The sequence below is a fragment of the Aythya fuligula genome, chromosome 15 (assembly GCF_009819795.1).
Source record: "Aythya fuligula isolate bAytFul2 chromosome 15, bAytFul2.pri, whole genome shotgun sequence".
Lineage (NCBI taxonomy): Eukaryota > Metazoa > Chordata > Aves > Anseriformes > Anatidae > Aythya > Aythya fuligula.
In genome coordinates, this window is record NC_045573.1 from 12997112 (window position 1) to 13018433 (window position 21322).

Consider the following 21322-nt stretch of genomic DNA (forward strand, 5'->3'; position numbering starts at 1 on the left):
GACTCAGCGCACATTCACACAGCCTTGCTGTTAGAGTGCTTTAAATAAATGATTTCTCAGCACTTTCTTCAAGAACGCTGTGCACACTTCAAAAGTTGTATTTTTTAATTGCAGATGGACAGTCTTTTACCTCCCCTTACCTCTACACATGAGCAAGAGCTCCCTCTTCTGATGGCAGCTACAACAATTTTACCGAAGCCAAGGAGGAAACACTAGATTTGATCTGCTGAGTTGTACTGCCAAGTGTGTTGGCTGACATTTAAAGGCACAAGACATTTGCTAGCATTGAAGATGACAGTCAAGCTTTCTGTGAGAACACAGCGGCATACCTGTGGTTAAACTGTTAAGGGAAAGTATTCCCTCACACACAGCAGGACCTGCTGTGAGCAAGGGGTATTGATTTAGAAGTTACACAACCTCTTTGAGCAGAGTAGATATGCTGCATACTTTCTTCTTGCTGATTTTTCTCTTCAAGGCCAGCTTCTTGAAAACTGAGCCTAATGTGAGGAGCTCTGTCATTTCTGCCCTCGAGAAAGTGACTGTCTTCATGGAGAGTCGGTATCAGGACATCAATTTAGATGCAGTGCTGGGATTTCATGTTTTGCAAGGTATTGTGACACAGTCTGGCTTTTTTTTTTTTTTTTTTTAGGAACTAAGCTGATACCAGCTTTCTTGACTTTAGTCTTTACATTACACAGATTTGACTGCTAGTAGCATGATATATCTATATTAATTTCTAAATTCATTTTTTACCCTGTTTTAAAGATTCAGCTCCTTAAATGCACTAACAGTAGTAGTGATCCAGCTGTTATTTTCATCAAAAGTACGCCTTAGAAGGAAACCTTGATTCTTCTTGTTTTTAAGAGGACTCACCTGGGTTACCTCTGGCTTGGGAGGAATGCAATAAGCTGTAAGAAGAATATTTTAAACTATTTGTTAATACTTGGCATTATATTCCCCTGTGGGATCCAAACCAATTTGGATAAGAGTTGCCTCTACACACAAATTTTAGGGCCATTCCCTAGTTTGGGATCAGAAGTTGGTGTTCTCAGCATCCACCTGCTTTGACACCTGCCTTACCCAAAGTGTGGGTGCAGCAGAAAAGGCAGAAGCAGTCCCTAAGCCACATCCACATTTTCCGGTGCACTGGAGGAATTTGGAGGTAGGTGATAACCTGGCTACGTGGCTACTTTATCTCTGTGTGAATTCCAGTCACCTCCAGAAGGGGTCAAGATCTGATCTTTGTAATAGATATTCTTCATAAAGCAGACAGGAAAGGTAGTTACATGCTATCAAAAACGTAAATTTGGAGTGCAAACAGACCCACAGCCAGACAGGCATAGAAATTAAAGGGCTAGCAGAATGCACCACTGACTCACTGTAAACAGTCTGCCAAACTCACAGAAGCACAAAGGGCAGGAAGCACATGTAACAAGAACAGTGATTATCTGCCACCTTGTAACTCATTAAACAGTCTTTGCCTGTAGAAGTGTGAGCAATCCCTTGGGCAATACAGAGGGCTTTTTTGACATTTGAGAAGTCTGTCTTTTTTTTTTTTTCTTATTTTCTCCATATGGATGCTATCCATTTCACAGAACAGCTGAGATTGGAAGGGACCTCTGGAGGTCACCTTCCCAAATCCCTGCTCAAGCAGGGCCACCTACAGCAGGTTGCCCAGGACCATGTCTGGGGCTTTTTGAGTGTATCACTGGGAACCTGGTTCTGTCCTCTGTGCACCCTCCCTTCAGATAACTGTATGCATGGAAGAGCCACCCCCTCCCCAGCCTTCTTTTCTCTGGGCTCTACTCTTCCCTCTGTGTCAGGACAGTTTGAACATTGCTGGAGCATCTCTGGATTAGCAGCCATTCTTCAAAGGAAGAAAAAAAGAGGAGGGCTATAGGAGAGCCTGACTACCTCTGCAACATCTTAACATACTCTCTTATAGAGAACACACTAAACATATTTCATAGCTTTCTTTTCTTCCTTGTTTCTTCATATATCAAATAATAGTTTGGCGTCTAATTGCAGTAGCATAATGCTCTGCAATAAGATACCTACTAACCATGTCAAAAGATACACTACTTAGGTATAATATAGTCTAGTACATTGGGTTACCTAATAGGTTCCAGGGTAAATCTTGTTTAAAAAATGTTGGCTGTGAGGAGAATGGCTGTCACCAGAGGAAGCTACAAAACTATTTAAAAAGGAAGGGAAGAAAAAAAAAAAAAAAGAGTGGGCAGAGAAGTTATGGTAGCATACAAAATGAATTTTTGTTTCTGCAGGCTATTTGAAAGGAGCCCTAGAAAAGTGGCCTTCAGAACATGAATTACTTGCCCAGCGTGCCCGAGTTGAAAGTGTGGTGAAGAAGTTGTCTTCTCTGATTGAAAAAGCAACATATTCTCTAGTGCAGAATGATCCCAAATATTTCAAAGGTAAAAATAACAAGTATGGATGGCATTGAAGAAAAATAGTTCTCATTCAAGCTCAAGGTATTCGTATTGCAGTGTTTTGCCTTTATGCAGTGACCTATGAAACAACAAAGATGCCAGAGTTAATGAAAAGAAAGAGTTTACTTAGAGTTTGGTATCCATCCTGCGAGTTCTTATGAAGGAATGGCTAGTGAGCCGAAATGGAAACACAAATACTAATTCTTGGAAGTCTGATGCTGATTTTTTGGGTGGTCTGGAGAAAAGCACTAAAGGCAGGTCTGCACAATAGGGATATTCAGCTCCAAAAGCCACAGAGAGGCAATGTGCAGATGTATTCAAGGGTACTTTTGGGTGTAGACAGACTGAAGAAATCAGGCAGGGCCCGAGATCTCCTTTGACTATACCACTAATTACAGGCTCTCTTCTTTGATTTGCTTTCAGAATTTGCACCAATTTTAGGGCCACATTTCTGGGTCTTTCCCCGTTCATGGAACCAAACGGATACCTTGCTGGCCTATACTTCATTTGGTAGTTCCAAGTGTTTTACAGAGAAAACAAGTGACACGTGCTATACGTATTTGCTAGGAACATGGTATGTTTCTGCGGTATCGCTGGATCCTTTCTTACTGCCACTGTTTTATAAGACTTTTCTATTGTCTGCTGGCAAGCAGGACATGAGAGTTACTGTGCCCTGCAATTGTACAGAACAGGAATAGGCCTTCCCTTAGCAGACTCTCCAACTCCATCTGTATTGCTATTCTTAAACAGGAAAGAGAATGGCAAGTCCTGCGTTGTCACAAGCACCTGTAGGAACATAATGACAAAACTTGGTTGCTCAGGTTACTCCTTGTCCCATCAGCTTTTCTACTTCATGTTTGCTGATATGGTAAGTGAAAAGCTTTATCATACAAGATTTATTAACCATGACAGTCAATATTATACATGGAAAAGAAAGCAATACGACAGAGTAGATTGTGTGATGGGATGCTAGAGATAACAAGGAGGAACAGTAAAGTTTTGCTAAAGGCGCTTTCTCAATACCTGTATTAGGTAAGTATCTGAGTGCAAATCTGGTGGTTTGGATTTCAAAGGTAAGCAAAGTTCAAAGACTATTTACTTGCCCTCATCTAGAAGTAAAGAGGAAAGACAGAAGTGGCAGTACGTCAAAGAAGGCCAATATTTTCTCTATAGTACTATAATCAAATTATCCTGAAGTGTACAGGAGCTTGTGAGAGGTAAAGAAATTCTTGGTGGAGGTAAACCTGTAATCTTGTGAGAACTGAGTGAATGAAGGCGGTGTATGGAAATTTGGGCAGTGGTGTGCCTGGGAACAAATATGGAGGAAGGTGGAAGGCTCCGCAAGAACTAGCTTGTTGCCCTTTGTCTCGGAGGCAACTGATCATTCCAATGGATTTGAATATACTGGGAAAGCACTTAAGTTGTGACAGAGAAAGTTATGATTCTGCCTAGTATCCATCGAGGGAGACAAACCAGGAACTTAGAAATTACCTTTTCTGACTGAAAACAGGTTGGAGTAAAAGAGAAAGAAGCAGCAGAAGGGGCTGCATTGCAAGGAAGATGAAGAAAGAGAATTGAGGGATGAGAGGTTTCTCTGAACACAATTTCTAAACCTAATTTAGACAGAGCAAAGGCTCTGTGCTTTTTTGATTCCACTCACAAATACTCTGAACTGTAGCAATATACCTAAAACACCTAGGAACATATTTATGATTTTATTGGTCACGTTTTCCCCAACTTCTCAACTTGTTTGTAAGGCCACTCCTTTCCCTCCTGATTAACACCAATATTTCAGGTATGTGCCTCATCACAGATCTGCAGAACAGACATTCCAGCTGCAAAGGATAACACATACCTTATTCATGCAACATGTTACAAGTATCACGCTACTGGTGACTGGTACCTAACTTGTGCGTAGCCACCAGGCACTATGTCTATTGGGACAACTCTACTGAGAGATAACCAAACAAGCTGTTTGAAAATACTATTTCACAGCTTATTAGCCTTGAAACAGATTGGCGATGAGGGTCCCTACCTGCTGTGTAGGTACCATATAATGATATTCTTTTCCATTCACTCAAGGCTGGACGTTCACTCAAAGCGGGACACATGATGCTGTAGGGATCCTATAGTCCATGAGATGCATCCTGCTAAAAAAATAACATTTTAGTTGTCACAAAATATTTGAATCCAGTCTAAGATTTCCAATTGCAATTCACAACTCTTAGAGCCTCTCTTCCCTAATCCAATTTAGAGAGGAAAAAACAAAATGCAGTGCAATAGTCAAGTTTTTTCTGTATCTAGAAAGGATGCTCTGATCATCTGTTCCTGAGGAGCCAGTATTACAAGAATATTTTCTGTGCTAGCATGATGAAAATAAACTTGCAGATCGAAAGCAATGGATTTGAGTCTTCTTCTCGAGACCTCTTCATGGAAAACAGTACGTAATCTCTTCTCAGTTAATCAACACTGTTGTAAATGTTATTGTGAAATAAAGAAAGCTAAGCTTTTTCTCCAGTAGCAATGAGTCATCTAAGAAAACTGAAGAAAGATTTGGTACCTTAATCAGTTATACAACATTTAAAACTCCAGCCTCAAATATTTATCTTTAATTTTACAAGCTATTTTTTAATCCAAAATTAAGATGTATAAAGTTTATAGTTTAGTTACATTAACTATACTTTAATGGACATTGTTTCCAAACTTGGAATTTATTTGCCTAATTCTGCTGTTAACAATGATTTTTAGGATTAACATGGCATGATTTTAATTAAGCTTTATGGGCATGTTTCTTGCTGGAGATCAAGCATGTGAAGCCATAATGACAAAAACAGCTGTGGTTTTCTGTGCCATTTAATTTCCCCTAGTTATGCTCTGTGGCATGTCTGGCTTCTCTGACTTCTACAAACTCAGATGGCTGGAGAAGATTCTCGCTTGGCAGAAGCCTAAGGAGGGATGCTTTGGGGAACCCAGTGAGTAAGCCTGACCCTACAGGAGGGAGGTGTTGTGGTGCCGTGCCTCAGTGTGTAAGATGTGCATGGCCAATTGAAGAGCTCTGTTACAGTAGTTCTCTAAGGTCTTAAGGACAGCTCAAAGGGTGCCCCTTCCCCGCCCCACCTCCACTGGAAGAAGAACAATTATTAGTGTTTTTCCCATGTACAAAATCTTTCACAAATGCTACATGGGCTTCAGCACAAAGAATGTGCCTGGACATGTAGTTTGCCAGAACCTTAGTCGATCTGTAATACGTTTCCTCAGTGGAAGACTGTTTGGTGAGCTGTAAGGTAAGGCCAGTGCCTCATGCTTCACGAAAACAGAAACCTCAGAAACAGAGGTGTTAAGAAGTCTTCTTCACTGAGAATGACAGTGCTCTCAGCATTGAAGGGCAATCAATTTCCCTGTATTTCCTTTTAAAAAATAAACAAAATAACAAGGAAAAAAACCTTACAAACCACACTCTTCTCTCTTCAGGTGAAGATTTTGAATACTCTGCCGGAACAGAAGACCAAAAGAAGCCGCTAAGGAGAGTTAAGAGACGGGAAAAGATGTTTACAGGTATTTAAAGGAAGGTGTATTTTTTTGAAAAGCTTTGTTCCAGTCGCTGCTGAATAACTGTGCACGAACTATTCAATAGCACACAGTTGTTCCCAAGGTAACTCTAACTTCCTTTTTTTAAATGTACAAGTGACTTTCTTTTTTCCCTAAGAATGTGTGCAGAAAGAAGGTGTTACAGATGTTCCATTAACAAGAAAAATTATTCTGCAGTAGTCCAAGATTTTGTCAGGGAACAATCCTACTCTTAAATGGCAGTTTGTAGACAAATATCACAGCATGAACACAGAACAAAAACTGCAATTTGTGCCTGTACTGAATAAGCCACCATAATGAGAGCCTATAACAGGCCTGGAAAAAATACTCCGAATTACAAAGACAGGGAATAAGAGTCAGCCGTGTCCTAAGGGATGGCAGGCAGCAATAGGCCAGGCAATGATCTTACCTACAGCACACAGTCCCACAGCAACCCTAGCTGGGTGAGCAGAGTAGCGTGGTGGCAGCAGGTCCTATTGACAGCCTGGTAATCATCACCCTCAAGCAAGGTAACAAGACGCAGGTCCATCCAAGAAATCTAATAAATAAATAAATAATAGTAATAATAGACCACAACTGGAAACACGTACATCTGCAAATTAGTTCAGGAAATAATTGAAGGCCAGGTCAGTGATGCAGTGAAAACTCAATAACCAAAGTTATTAAGTTATTAATATTCTTTATTATGGCACTGCATGTGCGGGGCATCGCTCTGCCTAACACACACACCAAGGGTTATTTCCAGTGTGCTTATATTAATGGGATATATACATATTCGTCTCACTTCCCCATAAGTCTCTTGCATATTCATTAGGTCTCAGAAGAATCATTAACATCGGTTCCCGCCCCTATTCAGATACGTGCTGGAGTCCTCAGGTGGTCATCCAGTGTGCTTTGGTAGTCTTTTGATGAAGGCCAGAAGTCTTCCTCACTGCTAAACTTCTGACCCTTCCTTTCTTTTGCAGACTTCAGCATTCCAGGCCAATTCTTGCTGGTTCTATTATTGTGCATGAAGTCTTCCCTTATCTTTAGAGACGTCCTGTCCTTGTACTCCCTGCCTCAGCCCTGCCCCTGGGGTTGATATAAAACACACAGTTGTGTTAGCGAAAACCTGTAAAATCAACATCCTTTGCCTTGTTCCCTGTCTCACCTGAGTGTAAATGAGGCTTCTAGGTCCATGGGTGAAGGCCCCTGGCAAGGCTGGTCAGGACAGCTAGGACCTATTGCTGCACTCAGGGTCCTACAAACCTGTGCTTCAAAACACCAAGTCCATTTTGTAATTTGTGAGCAAAGTTGGTTAAATTTCTCAGTCACCAGTTCACCAATGTTATCATTTTACCATGAATCCGTCTAGTCTTACACACACGGATGCACAAAAAAAAGGCTCCTGGAAGGCACAATTAATAAGGCATTTGTAAAATAAAACACTTGAAGTAGGCAGAGAGCTAAGAGAGCTAGTGTTCATTATCATACACAAAATGAGTCAAATGTCTCCCTGATTTCTATGGTAGTAAGCCCAGTGCATGGGAAATTCAGAAATCTTAAAATCCTCATATTTTCATTTCATGTGGCAACGCCAGTATTAATCTACCTGGCTGTCCACATTTCTGATCCGTGGAAAGGATCCAGAAGTCTTGCACACAGGGATATCAACTGCTGTGCTACAGATTCATAACATGAAATAAAATGTTTTCTTTTATATATAGTTTTTTTTTTTTTTAATCTCTCTCTCTTTTTTTTTTTTCTTCCTTCAGTGTCTATCAAAGTAAAGGCTCGCAATATTCCTGCTAAGTAGAAAAATAGGATTACTCTTATCTCAGCAGCTGGGTACAGTATAACACAGAGTATTTTATTTGAGGTCAAACACTGAGCACAGGGTCACACACAAATCATGGGGCAAAGCAGCTATAAAATCCAGCTGAAGTTCTGCCTTGCAGTTTGACATTTGATCTCCCTGACTAAACTTTACTGTAGCCTTCCACATGTACATGGTTTTAAAATCAGTGCAGATCATCACCTATGCAAGCCATGTAGCATTATTCAACGACTTTCTCCACAGATGGATGTTCCTCCCATTCCACAGCTGTTGCAGTAGGATCGCTCGGAGGGTTCCTGTACTACTACTGCTGCTGACACCAACAGCGCACTGCAGACTGGCAGCAGGAAGGCCACGTGCACAGCGAGGCGATCGGTCCTTGAGCAGGACTGGTGCTCAGTTTGTAGTGAAATAGAATTAACCTTCAAATCAGTCTTGTTTTGCAATACTAAACCTTGGGAGCTGTTTTTTAATTATGGTAACGCTGGATAGTTGTCCACTGTGTGTGTTTTCTTGTTAAGTTTTCAAGTATCCCAGAGAGGGATGGATTACCGTTAAATACACACATTTTTCTGTAGATCAAATTCTACTGGAAGATTTTCACCTTCTAAGGAGATCTTCACCTTCACCGAATCTGAATTAATATCCTGGATATTTCTGTGACGTCTCTAACTTTGCTGTCTCAAGTCCCAATCCTGCCAGGTACCTGCCCTGGTTTTAGCTGAGATAATTTTCTTCATAGCAGCTAGTATGGTGCTACGTTTTGGATTTATGATTAAAATAGTGGTGATGACATAGCCACGCTCTAGCAGCTGCAGAGCAGTGCTTACACCAAGACTTTTGTGCTTCCCACGGTGCCCTGCCAGCGAGGAGGCTGCGGGTGCACAAGCAGCTTGGAGGGGACACAGCCAAGGAAGGAGAGCTGATCCAGGCTGGCCAAGGGATGTTCCCTGCCATATGGCATCGTGCTCAGCAATGAAAGCTGGAGGGAAAGAAAGAGGAAGGGGGGGGGGGGGGGGGGGGGGGGGGGACATTCGGGGTTATGGGATTTGCCTTCCCAAGTAATGTTACGCATGATGAACCCTGCTTTCCTGGAAATGGCTAAACATCTGCCTGCCGATGGGGAGCAGTGAATGATTTCCTTAATTTGCTTTGCTTGCGTGCACAGCTTTCCCTTTACCTATTAAACTGTCTTTATCTTAAACTATGAGTTCTCTCACTTTTACCCTTCTGATTCTCTCTGCAATCCCACTGGGGAAGAGCAAGCGAGTGGATGTGTGGGGTTCAGCTGCCTACCAGGGTTAAGCCACAACAGCACCAAATGCCTTCAACATCTGCATCCCACCGGGTTCTAACACATGTGTGTAATGAACAATTTTCTGTGACTTTCAGTTTGCTGATCCCTCTTTGCTGATGGAAACGCAGATGCCAAGAGCGGACAGAAGCCTACAGACAGAAACATTTGCTGTTTTATCTTGCCAAGGCAAGATGAAAAATCATTGTTAGAGCTGTGTTAAGAATCATAGAATCACAGAATCATAGAATTGTTTACAGAATCACAGAATCGCAGAATGACTGAGGTTGGAAGAGACACGTGAAGACCATCTACTCCAACCCCCTGCCGAGCAGGATCACCTGGAGCACGTTACACAGGATGGCATTAGGTTGAAAAGACCTGCAAGACCATCAAGTCCAACCATTAACACTGCCAAGTCTACTGCTAGCCCGTGTCCCTCAGCACCAAACCTCTGTGTCTTTGGAACACTTGCAGGGATGGAGACCCAACCACTTCCCCGTGCAGCCTGTTCCAATCTCACCGAGAGAGGGAGTTAGGAGAATACAATAAATCACTGACCTTTTAGAAAAGGATTTACTAACTTTTAGAAAAGGGGGAACTGAGAGAGGAAGTTAGGGAAATCTTATCAAGTAGAGGTAGAGTGACAGACAGCATGGAACCAGGATGCTCAAATTAATTATAGCAAGAAGCCTTGGGCCCGTTTACCAAGGTCAGTCTCCTAACAGGAGTGTGAGCCTGTCTTAAGAAACTGGTCCTGCGGATGGACAAGAGCCAAGGAGCAACTGAGTCTGTGCAGAGACAAGAGGTCAAGGAGCAGTGATGAGAAAGAGTCACCAACCTTCATCCCCACAACCCCTGACGACTGCCACCAGAACACACTGTGCAGTGCAGATGGGAGGAGCTTATGGAAATGACTCCTTGGGACTAATTTTAATACGGAGCAGGGACAGGTTATGAATATGTATAGGCGTAGTGTGAAACTTCATGCATATGTGACTCCTTGCTGCATATAACCAAGGCAAGTTTCCACGCCAGGAGCGCACCACGTTGTCGGGACCGCCCCCGTGCTGCCGGCACACACCGCACCTCCTGTACCGCTTACTGACCGGGGACCCCTTCTCCGCAAGTCCTCGCACCCCTTCAGTGACGGATCTTCCCTTAATCCCCCACCCCGGTGCACCCCGAGGCCGTTTCCTCTCCTCTCGCCGTTGCCCCTCCCGCGGCAGCGCCGTCCCCGGGCCCTCCGCGCCGCCAGGGGCCGCGCTGCCGCCGGGCGCCCCCCGAAGATGGCGGCCGGGGCCGGGGCCGGGGCCGGGGCTGCGGGCGGGGACCGCGGGCGGCGGCGGGCGCTGGGCCGGGCGCTGGCGGCGGCGGCGCTGGCGGCGCTGGGCTGGCTGCAGGCGGCGCTCGGCCACGGGTGAGTGGCGGCCCCGCCGCGCTCCGGGACCGGGAGGAGCGGGGATGGAGGGGAGGGGACGGAAAGCGGCGGAGCCCGGGCTGCGAGCCGAGCCGAGCCGAGCCGAGCCGTAACGCCCGGGCGCTGTCGTTGCAGGGCTGCCCCCGGCCCCCGCCTGCTGCAGCCGTACCCGGCGGGGCGGCACGGCCCCCGCCACCCGCACCGCGCGGTCCGGGACTGCCAGCCCCTGCGGCACGGCAACGCCACGCACGAGGCATGGCCCGCGGACAGCAGCAGCCAGCTCCCCGTGGCCACCACCAGGCCCTTCGTCTCCTACGTGCCCTCGGAGGGCGACGACCGCCGGGTGGTCTACGGGCACTTCACCTTCGTCAGGAACCCCCGCAGGACCGTCTCGGTGCTGGAGCCCGGCGGAGAGGGCGGCTGCCGGGCTCGTCGCAGAGCCCCCGTGGAGGAGACGGCGAGGCTGGGCGGGTGCCTGGTGGCCCAGAACGGCGGCTACTTCGACATGGAGACGGGCGAGTGCCTGGGGAACGTGGTGAGCGACGGCAGGCTGGTGAGGAATGCCCACGGCCTGCAGAACGCCCAGTTCGGCATCCGCAAGGACGGCACCATGGTGTTTGGGTGAGGACGGGGCTGGCTGCGGGGTGGGAGCGCTGCCCAGGCACTGCCTCTGTGGCCTCTCATGGTTATCACAGAATGGGAGATCCTTACGGGGCTGTGCTCCATGAGGTTAGGGATGTCCTGCCTGCAACCCATTGAACTCCCACGGACCCCATTGGCTTCCTCTCCTCATCCTGTGTGTGGCTGCTCTTCACAGGAAAAACGTGTCTTGTTGTTCAGTGGAAATCCTGACATCTCCTGCAGTGCCCGTGTGCCGCTGTGTTGCCCTTCCTGAGGTACCGGGGTAGTTAAAGCCCCTTATGAGCGCCAGGGCCTGTGAACACGAAGCTTCTCCCAGTTGTCTGAAGAAGGCCTCATCCTCCATTTCCTGACCGGGCAGGATGAGGCAGGCACCCCCCATGACATCCCCTTGTCACACTGCCGGTGCTCTAATCCCGACCTGTAAGGTCTCACCCTAAGGTCTCTGCTAGCTTGTGCTCGGTGCCTAGGCAGAGCTCCGGGCGTTCCTGCTGCTCTCTCCTGTGAAGGGTTGCTGTGCCCCACTTCTGCTGCCTTCCCTGGGTTCAGTCTTATCCTGAGGAGCTGCTATCCAGCATTCCAGTCGCGCTATCCCACAGTCTCTGTGATCCCAACGAAGCTCTAGCCCTGCAGCTGCATTGGCCTCCAGTTCCCTATTTTGTGCATTTAGCAGTTTCACATAGGCACCCGTTCTGATTCCCCAGGAAAGGGGTGAAAACTTCTCCTATGAGTCCTCTCGGCACTTCCTTCTTTGTGTGCATATGGTTTAGATCCCCTTCAGGCTTTTTAATTTTTTTTGTTATAAGGTCTTTTGTCCATGTCAGCCTGCAGCCATTGCCAAGCTGATCTATCTCTTCCTTGCTCGACTGGGCTATCATCTTCTCGCTGCATCGTTCCTGGTGTAAGGCTCTCCTCACCGGGCTGGCCAGCCTCTATAAAAACTGCTGTTGCCTCACTTGGTCAGCTGGGTGCCATCTCTGCCTGTCAGTGCTCAGAGAGGGTCCTGTTGTTGTAAAAGCCACGTTCCTGCTGCCAGTAGCAGCTGTGCTACCACTTAGGCTTGGTTTCGCAGAGCTCGCAGCCCCTTTCCTGCTGTAGGGCACTGCCCCTGCTCCATTGGTGCAGAGCTGTGGGAGCAGGAAGAGCTCCCTCCCTCCTGGTGCCAGCACTGAGTCTTCCAGCCTTCATCAGCACAGGGTTTGCCAGCCCGGTGAGCAGATTCTGGGTGCTCCTAGTGGCATCAAGGCTTCAGTTCCTGCAGGTTGTTGTCTGTCCATCTCTCTCTCATCACCCTGGCTGCTGTGCAGTGTGCTGCCCTCCTCCTGTAGCTCTTTGTCCTGGCAGCAAAGCTTCTCAACCAGTCCATGCTGGGGCAGGGAGAGGCACCCGGTGTCCCCACAGCCTGAGGCTGCAGCGTTGCATTCCCCCTCCACAGCTCAGAGCGAATCCAGGTGCCCGCTGTGCCGGGGCTGGTTGGTGCAGGAGCTGCACCCTGTGGTGTCCCTGCGTCTGCCCAGGCGTGCTGCTCTCGGGGAGCTTCTGGCAGTAATTTGGACTGTCAGGGCCGTGGGAAGTAGTCCACAGCTCTCACACCGTGCTGTGGTCAGCAGGACAGCGCTGGGCACGCCGTAACCCCCAGCCTCGCAGAGACGTTCCCTCCACCACTTAGACTGGGGTTGGGCAACTGCAGGCTTTACAAGCCGACAGCTGGCTATGCTCGTGGTGGTGTGCAGTTTGATCAGCTGTGTTCATTTTGGATTCTCTTCCTGTCCTTAAAGGGATTTCTTTCTGCCTGTTTTCTATTCAGGTATTTTCAGTTTCACTTTTTTACAAAATGGGATGCTTTATTCGGCTACAATCACACACTAAAACACCAAAAGCTAAGCGTCCAGCTCCCACAGAACACGTCTGGAACATGTGCAGCAATTAGTTTTACATTAAAAGCTGTCAGAGCTTACAATGAGAGTACAGCTGCTCAGCTCCAGCCTTTGCAGCTGTCCTGTGGGTTGCAAACACCAGCCAGCATCAGATTTTGATGAACCAGCTGTGGCTCAGCACCCTGATTTCTGAGAGAAGCCTGTCCCTTGGGAAGCATCCCGGTGACACACGGTGCCTGAGCTGTTAGGGGTGCTCCCACAGACCCCTGAGCACTTGCCCATGGCTCTGCTCTCATGTTCTGCCAGCTGCTTTCTGCCCTTTTTATCCTGCCTCGGGTCCGCTGGCCACGTTGGTGGCAGGAGCCGCATTGTGCACAGCGGCCTGGGGCAGTCAGGTCACCCACAGGGGCCGTGTAGCACTAGAGGGCTGCCGAAGGGACGCTCTGCACTGCTTGGCTGCTCGTGTTGGAGGCAGCCAACAGCCACTCAGCCACCTCTTCCCCTTCTCCCTGCCTCCGGAGCCCTCTGGCAGCAGCAGCAGCTTTTACCTAACGCTGCCGTGACTGGGGGTAACTCCTCCTGCTCTCTCTTTCCTAGTTACCTGTCCGAGGAAGATGTTCTGGACCAAGCAAACCCTTTTATTCAGCTTGTGAGTGGAGTGGTTTGGCTCCTGAGAGACGGGGAAGTGTACGTCGGGCAGAGTCAGAAGGCTGAGTGTGATGAAACTCAGACCACAGGTAAATACCGTAAAGCTTCAGCCTGGGCATGGATTGTCTTGATGAGGCTGTTGGAAGGCGGTGGGAGCTCTGGGAGCTGTTGTCTAGTTGCAGTATTTGCTGCTCGCTTAAGAGGGCAACATCTTTTCTGTGCTGATTCACCCGAGTGTGTGGCAGCTGCAGTACGAGTGCCGCAGTCTGCAAGGCAGGGCTGTGCTTGCCTGTTCAGTGCTATCAAAGAGAATCTGCTAAGGACTGTGAGAAGTGGTAGCACGTCTGGTGTTAATGCTTGTCCTGAGAAACTCAAAGCAGGTGCCTCCTGTAGGACATGAATACTACGGGCTTCTGTGTCCCCTTCCTTTGTCCCTGTGCCAGACAGAAACCTGACAAGAGTGCTTCTAGGCATGTTATTCCTAGATGGCTCGGATAAACAAGAGGAACCTGGGCTGTGTTCTCACTGTGTTTCAGTTTAGCTGTGCCCCTTGCTGGGAGCTGTTTTGCAGGCAGATGTGTCTCAACAGCCCGTCCTGTCACCCAGCTGGTGGATCAATTATTTCCTCTCCTGCACAGGAACCTTCGAGAAGTTCATCAATGTGATATCAGCCAGGACTGCGGTTGGACATAACAGTCAAGGGCAGCTGGTCTTGGTTCACGTGGATGGACAGACGGAATCCAGAGGGTAAGGCCAGGGCTGGGGTGGGCCCTCAGGGGAGGTGCAAATTCAGTCTAAATTCTGTCACTAGAGCTGGAGGGACTCTGCAGTTGCCACTGACGTGTTCTAAGGCAGAGAGCTGCAGAACTGAAGAGGTCATTTGAAGGCACTGCCTGCTGGTTTGGTGCTAGAAGGGCAGAGCCACGGGGTGCTACCTTCAGGCAGCGAGTCAGCACACGTGGGATGGGAGAGCTGACAAGGAGAGGGGCCGAGCTTCTGGCACAGCAGTGCCAGGTTGGAGGGCGTGAACGAGCAGTGACAACTGTTTGCTTTTGCAGGCTCAACCTCTGGGAAATGGCTGACTTCCTGAAGCAGCAGGGAATCATCAATGCGATCAACCTGGATGGTGGAGGGTCTGCAACACTAGTCCTAAATGGGACCCTCGCAAGCTACCCGTCAGAGCACTGGTAGGTGCTGGCTGCATGTGCCAGGGCTGCACGGGAAACTGCGCAGCTCCCGTTAGCGTGCAGAGCTTGGTCCTGTCCCTCTGCTCTGCTGGGGAGTCAGTCCTAGCATTGCTGGGAGTTCACAGTGTGAAGGCATGTGGCAGGTTTTTGGGGAGAGTGACTCTTAAGTTTAAAGCAATTAGTAACTACCTGAATTTTCCACTTCGTCATCTAGGATTAAAGTTTAGCTGTTTTCAGATGTGCAGCAAAGCTGTGTGAGGTGATGGAGTGGCCTCATGTAGGAACTGGGTCTGAAAGCAGCTCTTGACTGAGGAATTTGCAGTTGCATGTTGACCCCAATTTGCAGAGATCTGTCAATAGCTTATTACTATGGAAGAGAAACGCTGACCTGCAGACCCTGCTCTGCCTCATGTCAGGGTACCTAAAGAATAATTTATGTTAGATTTAGGTTTTTAGCTGTTTGACTGCAAACATGAAGTGATTGAAAATTCTGTTTGCTGTCTGGCAGTTGAAAGCCAAGTCTTGCTATTACTGCAGTGATGTCCCTCACTTAAAGGTGATAATGTTCTGATAAAGGCATATTGAACACAAAAGTTAGGAAAGCAAGGACTACCTACAAAGAGGCTTTGCTTACATGTTGCTTTTTTGTAATTCTGTGTTTGAAATGACTCCTGTCCATTAGGAATTAATACTGATGTAAAACGCTGACCTAAATCTAGCTTTATATTTTTCCATTACTGACATTCTCCTTTGCCAGTGTGAATTGGGATGAAAATCTGTGGTTGTTACCAGCCGGTTTCATGTAGGGCTGGGAGCAGCAAAATGCTTGCACACCTTATGGGACCCATCTTCTGTCCCCAGCTCCTTTGACAACATGTGGCGTTGCCCTCGGAGCATCTCGACCATCGTGTGCATCCACGAGCCCGCCTGCGAGCCCCCGGACTGCAACGGTCACGGGGACTGCGTGCAAGGGGAGTGCCGCTGCGCTGGGGACTTCTGGAGAGGCCCAGCCTGTGACACGTTGGACTGCGGCCCTTCCAACTGCAGCCTGCACGGCACCTGCACGGCCTGTGAGTCACCGTGGCTCTCAGGGGGTGGCACTCAGGGGGACGGGGCTGAATCGCTCACCTGGTCAGAGCAGTCATGCTCGCTGTAGTACAGCTGTCACATCCAGAGTCCCTTCCCATCGTGGGCTGAAGGGCTGATGCCATTTGCCAGCAGCAGCAGCTGCTTCCCTCCCAGCAGAGGCTGCCCGTGTCTGGGTGCCCAGGTTTCTGGTGCCGCAGGTGCCAATCCCCCTGCCCTGGCTTTGCGAGCCTCCACCCTGGCCATACCTTGTGGTGCACGGAGCTGTTCTTCCCCTTCCCTCTGGGCTGGAGGCAGTCAGAGCACACTGCCTCTAGGGAACAGCAGCACTGCCAAGCTGGGACTCAGATTTGGAAGCTAGAGCTGTAATAGGGCTTCACTTCAAACTCTGTCTCAGATTCCCTTTTTGCCCCCTGGGCTTGTGCTCCTGGTTTTCTTTGTAAATGAGATGTCGGAAAGGGCAGCGTGTTACACTGCATGACAAATAATGCAGCTGAGTTCTGCCCCCTCCCTTTGTTGTTCCTTCCCCCCCCATTTAGTTACCCCGCATCTCAGTTGTTACAAGTGCAATTGCTACTCTTCTGTAAACCGGTCTTGAAACCAGCAACTGCTGTAACGCACAGCCCTCAGCTTCTGCTCTTCTATACCTGCTCAGTCCATTTCTCTTCTACTTCCCTGGTTTAACTCACTGCCCAGTTTGCACCAGTGAAATGACTGGGCAGAGCCCACTGGGTGCAGGTGTTGCCAGTAGCTGACCCAGAGTTCATATCTCAAAATCCAATCAAGCAGGAGGTGTCGGGGAACTGCTGTGTGGGGCAGGTGTAATGGGTGGGGTTCGTACCTGACCTCTTTGTGAGTTCAAGATACCTCATCTGTGGGTTCCCTGGCAGAGGCAGCCCGATCTCACGTTAAGAGGCCACCCCAAGAAGCAGAGGCTCCTAATTTTGAGTTCCTGCAATTTCGAAGTATTTCTGTGTTGTTGTTAATGTCTGTTCTGTTTGTATTTGCACAGCTGGATGCCTGTGTGATGCTGGCTGGGTTGGCAGCAACTGCAGTGAAGGTAACACTGATTTCTACTCTATTCTAATTCTTTGTAGTCATCAGGAGGCTAGCCTGAACTGCTTCCTCGGGGGCTGGCTGCCTGCAGTAGGGGGGAGGTCCCTAATACTCTTTCCAAGAGAGAGTAGTGAAGGGTGAGGCTACAGCACGCTCTCCTTTTTTGTCAGTGTGAGCTTAACTGCAGCCTGAGACTCTTCAGATGGGGTTGGTGTGAAGCCCTTTGCAAACTGCCCTTTTCCTGCCACTTGGAGTCATGGTCCCCGGGTGAGACATGCTGCTCCTTGGGCAAGGCACAGACTTTTTTTTCTGAGCAGCCATCAACATCCTGGGCCAGTGAATGCTCCAGGGTATAACATGGGGTGAGACTGTCACAAACACGTGCAAAGCCTGATGCCATCTCTGCTTGTCTCCTGCAGCTTGTGCAAGTGGTTTCTACGGGGATGCTTGCACCCAGAAGTGCCAGTGCCAGAACGGTGGCTCGTGTGAGCCCGTGCACGGAGCCTGCTCCTGCCCAGCTGGGTACTACGGCACCAGCTGTGAGCACGGTAAGGGCTGCTCTGGAAAACAGCCTGGGCTGGGGAGAGGCCTTTTGTGTTGTATTTGAGCCACCTCATGTAGGCAATTTAAGTGTGAACTCTGCTGAACAGCATTAGGCCTCAGCTTCACAGCTGGAGCACAACCTGCCAGCTCTTAAGGGCTCGTCTGTCCTACCTGAGTTGACTAAAAAGAAAAGGAACAGAGAGGAGACATTTTCTTCATCATTAGACAACTGTAGATCCCTGTTCAGTCTCTGCCCAGAAAAGCTGCATTGCTTTTTTGTGTGTATAGCACAAATAGCGCCTGCCCTTCCCTTGGAGGTGCTGCACCAGGCCCTGCCCACAGGTCACGCTTTGGGTGATCCAAGTCAGGGACTGTGAAAGGCTCTAAAGGTCCCTGCTGGCTCCTGGCCTTGGAATTCCAGCTGTGCTTGTGCTGGTGATAACTGAGCTGGCAACATGCTCAGTTGTGTAACTGCAATTTTTCTGAAGTACTGGAGGCTCCTGCCTGAACAGCCTGCTCTGCTGCCAGGACAAGTTAATTGCAGCGTGGGTGTAAACTTGTGTGCGCAGTTACTTCAGTGAGGCTTTGTTCTCAGCCTAAGAACGCTCAGCTAGCCTGAGCCCTGTTTTACAAAAACCTCCTCCTAGAAGTAAGCAAAATAACAGTCATTAACTTTGAGTTCAGCACTTTCAAGCTGATGGAGAACGCAGAGTGGGGAGGTAGAACAGCTTTGTCAGGCTGCAGGAAGTGTGGGGGCTTTGAAGCTGACTATTCAGCACAACTGAAGAGCCTGCTGGCTGCCTGTGCTCACACAGAGGTACCTCCTTCCCTTTAGGAACTGGCCACTGCCCCCCACCACCTTTGCTTATGAGCCAAACAGCAGACCCGTAGCTCAAAGGTGGCAGGGAGAAAAGTGCATTGAAAGCAACAATGCTGGAGCCTGCTGTGGTGCCAGAAGCACTATGAATACCTCATCTGCTATGTGCAGGGGCTGAGCCTCTCTTACAGCTAAGAGTGTGTCCCTGGTTCCTGGCACCCAGCTGGTGCAGCTGAAACAGGCACAACTGAGCTGGGGGCTAGGGAGAGCTGCAGGGTGACAGGCTGGATGGGTTCTGAACACACACAGCTCTGATAACAACCAGCTTCTTTGTGATACTTTTCCTAGCATGCCCCATGGGCTGGTATGGGCCCAACTGCCAGCAACTCTGTGCCTGTGAACACGCCTGTCCCTGCGACCGAGAGACGGGCAGCTGTAACATCACCTACGACTTGGAAGTACAGGACCAGCTAAACAAAGGTACCTCTGAGTGCACTGGAGTGGATTATTATTTTTTTAAGTATGTGCCAAAGTTGCTCTTCCAACTCATGTTCTGTTTGCTTAGTCAACAGGCTTGCGTTTCTATTACCTTAGCTAAGCTTATCCTTGTTCACTGCAATTTTAACCCCTCACTAACTTTCTTTCCTCTTTGTTTTCCAGCTGGGCAGTGTTTGGCTTCCCACAATAAGGAAAAGAGCAAAGAAAAATTCTCTCTGTCAGAGTAAGTGTGTAATACTGGTCACGAGTATACACACACACACAGTAATGTGAGGCAAAGTGACAAAACCTCGTTGTAAGACAAGTGCTGAGCTGAAGCCACCATCAGTGACAGTTCGTGAGCTGAGCCCAGTGCCCAGCAGCTCGCACAAACAACCAGCCACCTTTCCTCTCCCACTGACACACTGCGTGCCCAGCAGAAGGGCAGGGACAGATCCTCCACCAGAGCCCGGCTTTGGTAGTATTACTGAAGCTACAGCCTCTCTGCAGGCACTTTGGTCGTGCACTAACTGAGGGCAAAGCCAGAACCACCCATTAGCTCTGGCTGCCATAGCAGCCTTTCAGAGCCTTGCACAGAGCCTGCTCTCACCTGCCTGAGAGCACAACTGTAAGCTTGAGATGACAGAGAAGGGAGTACAAACCTTGAGAAATCATTTGCACACAGGGAGCACGTGGGAGTGGGTCAGGAGATGTTGCTTATGTGGATTTTTCTTTCATCTGATAGAAGAACCTGGATCTCCCTGACCTCTGTCTTGGCTCTGCTTCTTGTGATTAGCACCATGGGAAACATAGGCTTCTTTCTCAAGGCCAGATCAGAGAGGCAACGTGAAAGTGATGATTATCTCTATCACCCCCTGATGGAGATGAATGGAGAAGCCAGTCATACCTCCACATCTGCTGCCTGTGAGACAGAAGATACTCAGGAATAAATTCAGACACTCTGTTAGAGTCCCAGATGAGAAAAGAAGAGGTATGGTACTCTGCATTTCGGAACTGACTGTTACATTCTGACTAGACCTAGAGTGTAAAACCGCTGACAAACCCAAGACGCTTTTGTCTGAGGAACACCCTTGCTTCTTTGCCCAGTCCTGCTGAGTCCTAGCTTCCCTCCCCTCCCCAGCTGCTCTGGCTGGAGCAGATGGGATTGCATGTGGGATTTGGGGTCCCTAGCTGCCATCAGTGGATGCAGGGTGCAAGCAGCAGACCAGCTTCCACACACACAAGGCAATTCCACAGCTGCAGCAGAAATGAAGCCAAGGGTATTTCAGAAAGGTCCTTTCTCACACAGTGATGTAGTCTGTCAGTATTTTTAAGATACAAAATGAAATGCATGTTACCTCTAGCATAAAGACAGGCTTAAAGATAATTTGGTCTGTAACTGTCTGCATTTCCCTTCTAAGTTCAGACTTTCATCCAAAAATGAAAAGTTGTTTTAAAATGTTAGAACAGGTGCAGCACATGGTAAAACCACAGCATTTTTCTTCCTGGCCCCAGTGGTAGGCTCAAAGGCTGACACACAGACAGGGCTGTGGCTTTCTTGCACCTGACTTTCTTACCTGCCCTATGCTGACAGCAGGGCCAGAGCGTTTTCTTACTGAACCCCTAGTCCTAGGACTAATCTAGCAGGTGCTTCACAAGCACTGAATTTCCAATAGGTTCTTATTGTGTAGCAACACGACGAGTCAATGCTGGTTGAAAAGCCTCATTCCTGTGTTCTCTCCTACCTCCCAGGAGCAGCGTGCTCTGCTCAGCTGCACGGCCCAGCCAGCAAGGTACCACAGCCTCAAGCTCTCACCTGGGGAAAAGAAGAGGAGGCAGCAGCCTGAGCAAGACACTCCTGAGCTGTGCACTGGGCTCACCCTACCCCAGCCCGTTCAGCGTGTGCTTTCCCACCACCGGGCTGCCCTCAGCCAGCGGTACAGTCCCTCCAGCAGCCTTGCTCCTGGCTGCCAGAACTGCTGGGGATGGCAGCCATCAGGGGCTGGGGCTGCGATCGGTACTTCGAGCAACCCAAGATCCTGAACATCTCAGCTGGAAACTGGATGTTTTTATTTGAACACGTAATTGCACACTGAATTAATATGAGTTTGCTTCCATGTGAGGGGAAACTAGCCTTTAACATGCTACTTTAATGCTGCAAATTGGGTTTTTAAAGCCTGTCTGAGCCTGAATGTTTTTAAGCACTCTATTTTTATCTCTTCAAGCAAAGAATATGTAATTTTTGTGCCACTGCTGGCATCAAATCAACCTGTAAACTGAAGATTCTATTATTTTTTTATTTACAGAAGACAATTTGCCACTTGAATAAAGTCAATTAGTAATAATTGCCTGAAATGGGAATTCTTGATGCTCAGCTGCAGAAGGCAGAAATGATCCTTGCCCAGTTAATCTCAGTGGGCCATTCAA

General features: G+C 48.4%; 2 protein-coding genes across 3 annotated transcripts; both read left to right on the plus strand.

The window, feature by feature from the left end:
- The first annotated feature begins 420 nt into the window (after positions 1-420).
- On the plus strand, positions 421-9133 carry C15H16orf89 (chromosome 15 C16orf89 homolog). Of its 2 annotated transcripts, XR_004253949.1 has the most exons (9): positions 421-608; positions 2283-2432; positions 2871-3021; positions 3198-3315; positions 4752-4887; positions 5315-5419; positions 5919-6002; positions 8095-8553; positions 9112-9133. XR_004253949.1 is itself a non-coding variant. In XM_032198038.1 (8 exons), exons 1-8 carry the CDS (start codon positions 437-439, stop codon positions 8166-8168), a joined length of 990 nt encoding a protein of 329 aa, XP_032053929.1. In that variant the 5' UTR covers positions 421-436; the 3' UTR covers positions 8169-8849. The 2 variants fall into 2 exon arrangements, 1 of the variants encoding a protein (XP_032053929.1); XM_032198038.1 differs by lacking the exon at positions 9112-9133 and having other exon boundaries at positions 8095-8849.
- A 289-nt stretch (positions 9134-9422) lies between these two features.
- On the plus strand, positions 9423-20869 carry NAGPA (N-acetylglucosamine-1-phosphodiester alpha-N-acetylglucosaminidase). The gene is made up of 12 exons (XM_032197787.1): positions 9423-9431; positions 10729-11186; positions 13679-13818; positions 14368-14476; positions 14788-14916; positions 15778-15986; positions 17015-17062; positions 17478-17606; positions 18767-18898; positions 19079-19139; positions 19641-19886; positions 20648-20869. Exons 1-11 carry the CDS (start codon positions 9423-9425, stop codon positions 19843-19845), a joined length of 1629 nt encoding a protein of 542 aa, XP_032053678.1. The 3' UTR covers positions 19846-19886; positions 20648-20869.
- Positions 20870-21322: the final 453 nt, after the last annotated feature.